This window comes from Chiloscyllium plagiosum, chromosome 14, assembly GCF_004010195.1.
Source record: "Chiloscyllium plagiosum isolate BGI_BamShark_2017 chromosome 14, ASM401019v2, whole genome shotgun sequence".
In the NCBI taxonomy this organism is placed as follows: Eukaryota; Metazoa; Chordata; class Chondrichthyes; order Orectolobiformes; family Hemiscylliidae; genus Chiloscyllium; species Chiloscyllium plagiosum.
Window position 1 is genome coordinate 58781944 of NC_057723.1, and position 10753 is coordinate 58792696.

General features: G+C 38.5%; 1 protein-coding gene across 2 annotated transcripts in view; it reads right to left on the reverse strand.

Annotated features, from left to right (window-relative positions):
* ttc1 (tetratricopeptide repeat domain 1) overlaps window positions 1-10336 on the reverse strand; it is a 60927-nt gene extending 50591 nt beyond the window's left edge. Inside the window, exons 1-3 of one of the 2 annotated variants that reach the window (XM_043703884.1) lie at window positions 10234-10336; window positions 5772-6186; window positions 465-525 (exon numbers count right to left, since the gene is read on the reverse strand). In XM_043703884.1, coding sequence (XP_043559819.1) covers window positions 465-525; window positions 5772-6170 — 460 coding nt within the window. In that variant the 5' untranslated portion in view covers window positions 6171-6186; window positions 10234-10336. Of the gene's footprint in view, window positions 1-464; window positions 526-5771; window positions 6187-10136; window positions 10205-10233 lie in introns of those variants that run through there. The other variant, XM_043703885.1, reaches the window with a different exon arrangement.
* Between the last annotated feature and the right edge of the window lie 417 nt (window positions 10337-10753).

The following is a 10753-nucleotide window of genomic DNA, read 5'->3' on the forward strand; positions in this document are numbered from 1 at the left end:
GTAGGAAGAGGTGTCCTCGAGTTGGCGTTTGGCTTCAGCGGTGTAGAGGTCGGTGCGCCAGACTACCACTGCGCCCCCTTTATCCGCTGGCTTAATGGTGAGGTTGGGATTAGAGCAGAGGGATTGGATGGCTGCGCGTTGTATGCTTCTCAGTCCGAGGTGCAAATGTTGCTATCAAGAGCGAACATGGAGACAAAGAAAGCACTTCAGAGCAGGAGCGATAAAAACTTTTGGAAACACGGTATTCTATCTGAGATACAAACCAGGGAAATATAGGCTTTTATTCTCAATAATACTTTCAGTCTCAATATAATACATTAACAGGCAAGATTAGTAAATGGACAAACAATTAATGAACAAAACTATTTATTAATTTCTCTGAATCTTAATTTTGAGCTAAATGACCATTATGGTTGTCTAACCTCAATACACTTGAGGCTAAAATATGCTGCAAAAAAACATACCTCCTTTTTTAAACTGCCCATTTCCAACTTCTTTCAATGTTCGACTTGACTTTTGCCTTCGCTGTAAAACAGAAGGTTGGTGAGAGTCTAAAAATCCAGAGGTATGAATATGAAGTGCAGAATTTCCAAATATAATGCTGTAACATGAAAAGTGGTCAATTATATACATCTACACACACTCACTCACCAAACCCCCCACCCTACCCCTTCAGGTTCTACATCATTCACTTACGCTTTTGAATGCCCTTAAAGAAGTTAAAGATTTTGAATTCTAGTATTGTCATATATTTTGTTACAGTATAAAAAGAAAATCCACAAAGAAAGACTTCAGTTCTCCATTCTGTGTTTCACATACCAGAACATACAGATCTTCTAAATTCTATGACTGTCACTGAATATTTGTTGAGTGTGGACTGACAACTAAAATGTCTTACATATGGGGACTGCTCAGAGGTTCAATTTCAAATCCTACAGTTGACTAAAAATATCCATAAAATATGTTAGATATAAAGTTGACTGTGTTGTCAGTTATTTTTATCCTCCAAAACCAACAGCCTTACATGAAGCATCAGAAAGTGCTAAGTTTTAAAATGATTTGACTAATGGACAAATATTGCACATCTAGCCCAAGAGCAGTCATCCGGAAGCAGGTCAGTCTTTACAATAGTGGGCCAGAGATACCAGATTTACCATACAACCTTTTTTTTAAACTGAAGGACATAGCCATCACTGGCTTGGCCAGCATTTATTTTCCATCATTAGGTGCCCTCAAGATGCTAGTGAACTGCCTTCCAGAAAATGCTGCAGTCCATGTGCTGCAGGTGCACCCACAGTGCTGAGGGAGATTTTGACTCAATAATACTGAAGAAACAGCAACATATTTCCCCACAATTCTTCTTTTTTCTCAACCTAACACACTTTTTACACAAAGATTTTACTAAATTTTAAAAAGCACAAGAAAATTTAAATTTTGGTATGATTTCTCCTCATATCATGAGCATGTTGTTTCACTGGACCATTTTTATGCAGTCAAACCTGAAATCTTCTAGTCTAAACATGACTTTAATAACCAACGATCCTTACTATACCTGATCAAGACGAGCAAACAAACAATTCTGCACAATTACTACAGACTGCCTATTTTTATATATTTGCTCAATTCTACCACTATCTGATCCCAAACAAACCCTCATCCATGTCTTTATCATCTCTAGACTTGATTATTCCTACATACTTCCACATTTTACCCTGCACAAACCTGAGGTCATCCAAGCGTCACTGCCCATGCCTTCACCTGCACCAAATTCTGCACACCTATCACTCCACCCATGTACTCACTAACCTACACTAGCTTTCACTGAGGTAATACTTTGATGCTAAAATTACCAATTTTTCCAAATCTCTCATTAATCTCACCCATCTGCAATATTAACTATCTCCAGCTCTACAACTGAAGATATCTACATTCCTCTAACTTTGGATTTGGTTGATCATTGCATCACCCATGACTTTACTTGCCTGAACTCTGAACTCTGCCTGAACTCTGGAATTATTTCCTTATTTTACTGCTTTATTCTTTCCTTTCACATATTTAAACCAAAGTCTTACCAAACTTTTAGTCATCTGCCTCATTATCACCATATGTGGCACAAAGTAACTTTCTGTTGTAACATGTCCATTAAGTGCTTTGATAGGTTTTATGTTAAATGTACTCTTACTGAAATTTGTTGAATAGACACCAATTGGCAGCACTTTAATTTTCATTCCACACCTACTACTGCAGTCATCGTTCTCTTCCCCACTCAAATATCCACCATTTATTTTTTCAACGGGTATGACTTTTGGTCCTCACTACTTGTAAATTCAGTTTTGCATCATTATAACTTGAATTCCATATCTCAAAGTTTTATCTAAGTTAAACCAATCTGCAACTCCTCCCCAATTGAAAACAGTACTTTTTCTAGTGCTCTCTTACTCTCGCTTCTTACCAATTCCATTAAAATCTTTGTACATCTTATTTTCCAATTGTAAATTACACTAAAATGCTAATAATTTCTTCTCTTTACAGTAGTACATTAACTAATTGCACGTTTCAAATGTTTTACAGTTTTCCTTCACATTTGATTTGTCTCCTCACCCATTGTTGGGAAAGCATGATTCTAATATAGTTGCAACAGCAACAGAAATGGTGATTATGCACAGTTCTTTGATCATTAGGAAGAGGCAAGCTGAGAAAAGAGGAAAAAGATAAATAATTTCAAACGCAAAACAGGTGAGAATAATGAGCATGCTTGATGGAGGAATAAACTAAAATATGTAGAAAACAGAAAGAGGACAGAGGCTTTTCTATGAAATGGATCAGTCAAGTATGCAGATTTCAAGATAGGCTCATTTTTTGCGAGAATGGGAAGCACGACAATATGCGAATAACAAAGAAACAAGTATTCATAATAAAAGGGAATGGCCAAACATGGCTTTATCAACTGGATGCCCTGTAAATAACAGATCATAAGATATAACTTACAACATTACTCCATTGTTAACCAAATGGTTGCCAACATTTAGAAATGTAGTCTGGCGATAAGCACAGGGATGAACCAATAATTTAAGGAACAGCGAATTGGATGATTCACCATTTATGGTTTGAAAGAAGAAATACTTGAAACAAAATGCATCATTGAGAAAGGACATTACTGTGGCATTAAAACAGAGAATATTTGAAAGAAATACTGTTTAACATGTACTGAATACAAATGTAATTCACAAAAAGTAAATTTCAATTTGCCAGCAATGGATATTTTATAATCTTCCAGAGTTGTGGATGTGTGGAACAGATTCCATAAATAACAGCTTAACTGAAGGTTTGAAACACAAGTGCAGATGGAAGATTGAAGTCTGGTGTCTCCTGAAATCCTGGGACTATGGAAATGCCAGCTTTCCCACAGATATTATATTGGATTTAAAATTAGATAGGGGGCACCGAAATTTTGTTGTCTAAAATTTTGGAAAGGGGACTGGAAACATTTATAATGAGTGCACTTTTGGATATAACGGTCAAATGACAGATTTTGCAGGGAGATTTATAAACACACACATTTAAGTATAAGCCATTCAGTCCTTCGACCCCACTTCACCATTTGATCAGATCATGGCTAATTTATGGCCTCAACTCCACTTTATTGTCTACCCTCTATTCCCTTTGACTTGTCAGTGCTCACAATCGTTACCCCTCTGAATCTGACAGCAACATCAGCACAATTGCAGATTAAGACAGGAAACAAAGTACATATTCAATGCACTGCCATAAGTGACATCAGCCCATTCCACTCTGAGCCAGCATCCATTGACTTCAATTATGTGGAAACAAATTCCCTTTTCTCCTTTCACATTGCAGTTATGCACTCCATTAAAACATTACATTATTTAATAAGGTGTAACTAAGGTTTTAAACAGCAATAGATGATTTAATTTTAATGCTGTTTATTTCTTGGTTGTTGCCTTTGAGAATATTTTGTGGGATTGATTTCTTGGGACAGCTTGAAGACAGCATCGCAGGTCCACACCAGGAATCCATATTGAAGAACACAACAACCCACAAGCAAAATGAAGCCACAAGAATGTTATCCTTTACAATAAGAAAAATGGAACAAAGTAATGATGTTATACTTTAGTTATACATAGGATTGGTGAGTTCACATCGCAAATATAGTGTTCAGTTTTTGTTTCCTTATTTAAGGAAGGATGTAAATATGAAGTCAGTTCACTAGATTGATAACTTGAAGTGCTGACTGTCTATGAGGAATCAAACATTATCAGGAGGAGTTGGGTATGGAATTCGGAACACAAACAGATCAGACATTATTTTGATGAATGGTAGTCTCCACGGGCCAAATGGCCTACTTCAGCTCAGTACTTTTACATTCTCACTGCAAAGCTTACTTAGATAAATGCGAGGTGCTGCATTTTGGGAAAGCAAATCTTAGCAGGACTTACACACTTAATGGTAAGATCCTAGAGAGTATTGCTGAACAAATAGACCTTGGAGTGCAAGTTCATTGCTCCTTGAAAGTGGAGCCGCAGGTAGATAGGATAATGAAGGTGGCGTTTGGTATGCTTTCCTTTATTGGTCAGAGTACTGAGGACAGGTGTTGGGAGGCCATGTTGTGGTTGTACAGGACATTGGTGAGGCCACTTTTGGAATACCGCATGCAATTCTGGTCTCCTTCCTGTTGGAAAGATGTTGTGAAACCTGAAAGGGTTCAGAAAAGATTTACAAGGATATTGCAAGGGTAGGAGGATTTGAGCTATAGGGAGTGGTTGAATAGGCTAGGGCTATTTCCCTGGAGCATCAGAGGTGACCTTAGAGGTTTATAAAATCATGAGGGGCATGGATAGGATAAATAGACAAGGCTTTTTTCCTGGGATGGGGCAGTCCAGAACTAGAGGGCATAGGTTTAGGGTGACGGAAAAAATGTAAACGAGGCCTAAGGGGCAACTTTTTCACACAGAGGGTGGTATGTGTATGGAATGAGCTGCCAGAGGAAGTGGTGGAGGCTAGTACAATTACAACATTTAAAAGGCACCTGAGGTAAGTATGGAAGGGTTTGGAGGGATATGGACCGGGTGCTCGCAGGTGGGACTAGATTGGGTTGTGATATCTGGTTGGCATGGACAAGGTGGACCGAAGGGTCATTTTCCGTGCTGTACATCTCTATGACTCTACACCTCTGAGGTTTACATAGAATAAAATCCCTACAGGATGAAAGCAGGCCATTTGGTCCATCAAGTCCACACTGACCTTCAAGGAGCATCCCAACCCAATCCCGTAACTCTGTATATCCTGTGGCCAATTCATTTAACTTGTACAATTTTGGACAGTGGGAGAAAAATGGAACAGCCAGAGGAAACCCACGCAGACATGGGGAAAATTTGCAAACTCCACGCAGACACCTGAGCATGGAACTGAAACTGGATACCTGAAGCTGAGAGGCAGCAGTACTAACCTCTGAGCCAACTTTCCTTGAGGTTAGCAGCTATCACCCTTGGTTTAACTCGTGCCATTGTCACAGCCCAAAACAATGTATTGAGATATATAGCTGTAGTTATGAACAAATGGCAACTGCATAAGAAAATGACGACTGCACAAAATCTTATATTTGGATTTCAGAACCTGAAACACACTAGCAGAAACGTTGTAATGCAAATTGAATGGTAAAACAAAAATAATGCAGTTTATCATTCACAATACTGAAGACCAGGTTCAAATGGAAAACAAATTATCTGATGAACTCAAGTCACATGGATTACCTGTTTTTCTTCTTCAGGCATATCTTTTTCCAGTTCTCTTAAATATTCTTCATCAAACTCAAGCTTCTTGGTTTCTTTTATTTCAGAATCATCCTCTAACTCGGAATTTGTCACGCCAACTTCTGTGTCCACAAAACCACCAGTCTCCAGTGATTCTCTGCATTCAAAGAAGCGCTCTTCTGTTGTCTCTTCATCATCAGCAATGTGAGCAAATCGGAGCTTCTCAGCATTACCGCTGGCTCCTAAAGTTTCACACTCCACAGGTGTTCGCCTGCTTGAAGTTGACTCACTACTTAAATGCCCTGATGATGGTTTCTGTGTTGCTCCCTCACCACCTGAAACATTTAGAAAAGTTCCCAAACTTTCAGAAAGCTCGGTGTCTTCTGATTCCCGATCCATTTACTGTTCTGATCCACTGAAGCAAAAAGAAAACAAAAAGCTTATCACAATTTGGAAAAGCAAATCAGAGCAGGACTTGTACACTTTATGGGAAGTTCTTGGGGAGTGTTGAAGAACAAAGAGACCTTGGAATGCAGGTTCATAGTTCCTTGAAAGTGGAGTCCTAGTAGTTACGATAGTGACGGCAGCATTTGGTGTGCTTTCCTTTTTGGTCAGAGTATTGAGTATAGGAGTTGGAAGGTCATTTAGCGGTTGTACAGGACATTGGTTCAGCCATATTTGGAGTATTACGTGCAATTCTGGTCTCCCTCCTATAGGAAGGATGTTGTAAAACTTGAAATGATTCAGAAAAGATCTATGAGAATGTTGCCAGGATTGGAAGGTTTGAGCTATAGGGAGAGGCTGCATAAGCTGGGGCTATTTTTCCTGAAGTGTCAGAGGCTGAGAGCTGACCTTATAGAGGTTTATAAAACCATGAGGGGCATAGATAGGGTAAATAAGCAAGGTCTTTTCTCTGACATGGGGAATCCAGATCCCAGAGGGTAAGGTTTAAGATGAGAGGGGAAAGATATAAGAGGGCCCGAAAAGGCATCTTTTTCACACAGAGGTTGGTACAAGTATGGAATGAGCTGCCAGAGGAAGTGGTTGAAGCTGGTACAATTACAGCATTTAAAAGGCATCTAGATGTGTATATGAATAGGAAGGATTGAGAGGGTTGTGGGCCAAATGCTGGCAAATGGGACTAGATTTATATAGGATATTTACTCGGCATGGAGAAGTTGGACCAAAGGGTATACCTCTGTGACTCTATAACTAAGGTAATTATTCTGTATATTTAACTGTGTAGGAATAGAACCATAAATACACAGCATGGAAGGTGTTTCAGTGGGAACATACTCAAACTTATTTTGCTCGATGAGAAGCCGATCTTGAAAGGCGATTTAATTCAAAATGAACTACATTAGTAGAAATCTTTTCTTAAATGTTCCTCATATTTTAACTTTGAAGCTATGAAACTTTGAACACATTTTTTAAAAATCTGTTTTCATCACAGATCTCCTTCCAATGTTAAAAAGAAGTAATTTTCATAAAGCAGTCAAGCTGATTTGAGAAAAACACATGGATGCATCAATCTCGGCTGAGTGCTGCATTCTTTCGGATTAGATGTTAAACAATGATCCTGTCTGCTTTTTCCACACAAGAATGCACTGTCACAAGGAATTATTTTGAAGAACAGAGAAGTTTTATTGAACTAAAATTTATCACTTGACCATCATCTCTAAAGTTGATCATTTATCTCACTGTTATACAGTCATAGAGCATGGAAACAGACCCTTCAGTCCAACCAGTCCATGTCGACCACAATCCCAAACTAAAATAACCCCACCTACCTGCACTTGGCCCATATCCCCTCCAAACATTTCTCACTCATGTACTTATCCACATCTTTTAAACATTGTTCTCATATCTCAAATTGTTGAGAGATCTTACCCCTGCAATGCTTCCCAATTAATTATTTACAATGCACACAAAGAACTGAACTGAAAGCAATTCTTAAGTTTCTACATATGGATTCTGTGTCACCTGAACCCCCAAAGATATCCTTGTACTCTCCCATTACTAATATCGACTTCCAGTCTTAGCCACGAGATCATTTTGTATGTTTAAACATAATCATTGATTGTTGGAGACCATCAGACTGAGTTGCAAAAGTGGTCAGGCATGGGAAGTTTTTGTTTGTCAAACTTTGATATAAACAACTATCTTTCACATTTTTACATATTATACCAGTGGCAACACATCTAAAAACTTTGTAAAAGTCCAAGGATGCAAAAAGCACTACATAAATGGAATTGCTATCCTTCAGTTGTAAATTATAATTTAAACCTGTAAAGTCCTTCACACTATTGTGCAAATAATGGGAGTAAAATTGGGTAAATTCAGTTTTTCATAATATTCCTTTTAAAAAGCTTACCTACTGCTAGGGGTAATTTCACTTGCATACCCTTAAGGAAAATAGCCAGTGGAGCCTTTATGCAAGATTTCCCACAAGATTAAAAAAATTGAATATTGTTAAGAAGAGATACTTGCTGTCAAAACTTTGTGTCTTGCATTAATCAGCACAAATGCAAGAAATGTCAAACTTTGAACAATTTAAATGTTAACAGTTTATAACATAGACCATGGTTCTGATTGATTGGTAAGCTGATTTATTGGCTGAGGGACAGTCACAAACAAAATGACAACATGACTCCAAGCCCCTGGTAAATCAAAAAATTTGGAATATGTGAATATATTTGTTGTTTGCAGAAGGCAGGTCCCTACACAAGAATGCATTTTGCTTCTAGCATGCACAAATGAGCAAATTACAAACTTAACTGATTATCTGAAATCCACAATGCAGCCATTAGCATACTTGGATCGTTCAACAAATTCTGACCATCAGAATTACATTTAAAAGTGTTGCCCTGTATCTTATAAGTATGGTCTGGTTGAGTAGTCTGGACTCTGGCCATTGTAACCAGTCAGACAGATATGTTGTCTGATTTGATCAGTCAACCACTGGAACGTTTGGCTTGCAAGCCCAGCACTGCACTAGTACAGAAATTCAATGCCTACTGCATTACTAACTACTGATAATATCATAGTCTTTTTCAATCTTAAAATCAGTTACTTCAAAAAAGTCTGCTTATGGTTTATTCAGAGAAGGTCAGCACTGGGAAAAGTTTAAAGCCAAGAAGTTTGTTGAAAATTTAATTCAGGATCTACTATTTGAAAAAAATATTGCCCTGACTGCATACAGGAAATAACAACATACAATGACCAAAACTTATTTGCAGCCAGATATAGCTTATCAAAAAATCATAATCTATACACATGATAGATTTGCATGCTGTTGCTTTCATGTCCATTTCAATTTAAACCAGCTCAAACCCACTAGGGCCAAAGTGAAATTAGGATCATGTACTGTAAGTCCCCACCCCTGCCAAAAGTCTACAGTATAGTCTCTGATGCTGGTTTAGGTTCCATTTCAGGATATAAATTTATAGGAGTAAACAAGTGTGGTTTTGCTTGTATCAACTTACAATAAAGACTGGACCACCAAATTTCAGCAATATTGGGGGAGTATTTATTCATTTTCTTCCCATGCCTGAAGCCTTGGGTAATAGCAATTCCCCTGCCCCACTATTTATAAATTTGCACTAATACTTACTGATACATTAATCTTATTTCTTCTAATAAGATAAAAATCAAACTTCAAGACTCAATGATTATCCATTGTTGAACACTAAAATGCATTTTTAAAACATGGAATGCACAATAAATTGACAAGTATTCTATTCATTTGCAGATCCAAAATATCATTATCCGAATGCATGCCAGTCATATAATTCTCTATTGAGTAATCTACTTCTTGTTCAATTTTGTAGTATTCAAAACCTATCAGAAACTAAAGGCCCTGAAAAACCATCTCAAAAGTTGTTTAGAAGGTAAATTAATTTGCATCAAACAACTGTCAGGCAGTCATTATAGTGTGGCCCAGGTTTAAGTCCAACCTGCTCCAGAGATGCGTAGTAACATATCTGAGCAGACCAATGAGACAAAACAGGGTGGATAGATGACACTGCAACAAAGTCTGGAAGATTCCAGATTTGGTCCACTTCAGTGCTTTTTTTTAAAAAAAAACTTTCTTTCTGGATCTTAGATTTTCTACAAAGAAATAAAAGCAAAATAAAACTATAGATGCTAGAAAGCTGTAATTTAAAACATTAGAAGACTGCTAGATATACTCTTTAGTTGAAGGAGAGGGTCACATTCGACTCGAAAGGTTAACGTTTATTTTATCTACACTATATATAGATGCTGCCCTTCCTCCGGGGCAAGAAACCGGGCGCCTCCGGCTGGGAGGCGGGTAAAGATATTTGGCATTTCTGGAAGAAACTGACGGCGAGTCCAGATACCAACCTTACTCGCCTGAAAAACCGGGCTCAAAGCCTTGGCTAACCACCCCCCCTTTAACCGAAACTACGATGTCACGTCTCCATAAACCCCCTTCACTCACCTGCTTCTCTCTTCAATAGCTGCGCATGAACCTACCCGGCGGAAACAGCAACACCAACTTCCGGTAAGATTATCCAATCGAAATGTGTGGGTACCTCTTGAAAGCATACCGGGAGTTGTAGTTCACAGGCTTGATGGAACCGGGCGGACTACATATCTCAGCGGCCAGTGCAATAAAGAGCATGCGCGTTTAGTCTTCGCCAGCTCTCAACCCTCCCTCAAAAAACTACGCAAACATAGCACCCTCCGGACGCCCCCTGTTGGCCAACTCCGAGTTCAGCTCTTCTTGCAATCAGCCTCTGCTGCAGAAAATACTGGAGAAACTCAGCAGGTCTGGTAGCATCTGTGCAGGGAGAAACAGAATTAACATTCGGAGTCCTGGGTCACACCAAAACAAAAACAGAAATTGCTGGAAAATCGCAGCAGGTCTAGCAGTATCTGTGGAGATACATCAGAGTTAAAGTTTCGAATTCAACGACCCTTCTTCAGAACTGATTGGAGCCAAAAAGACAATGGTTTTT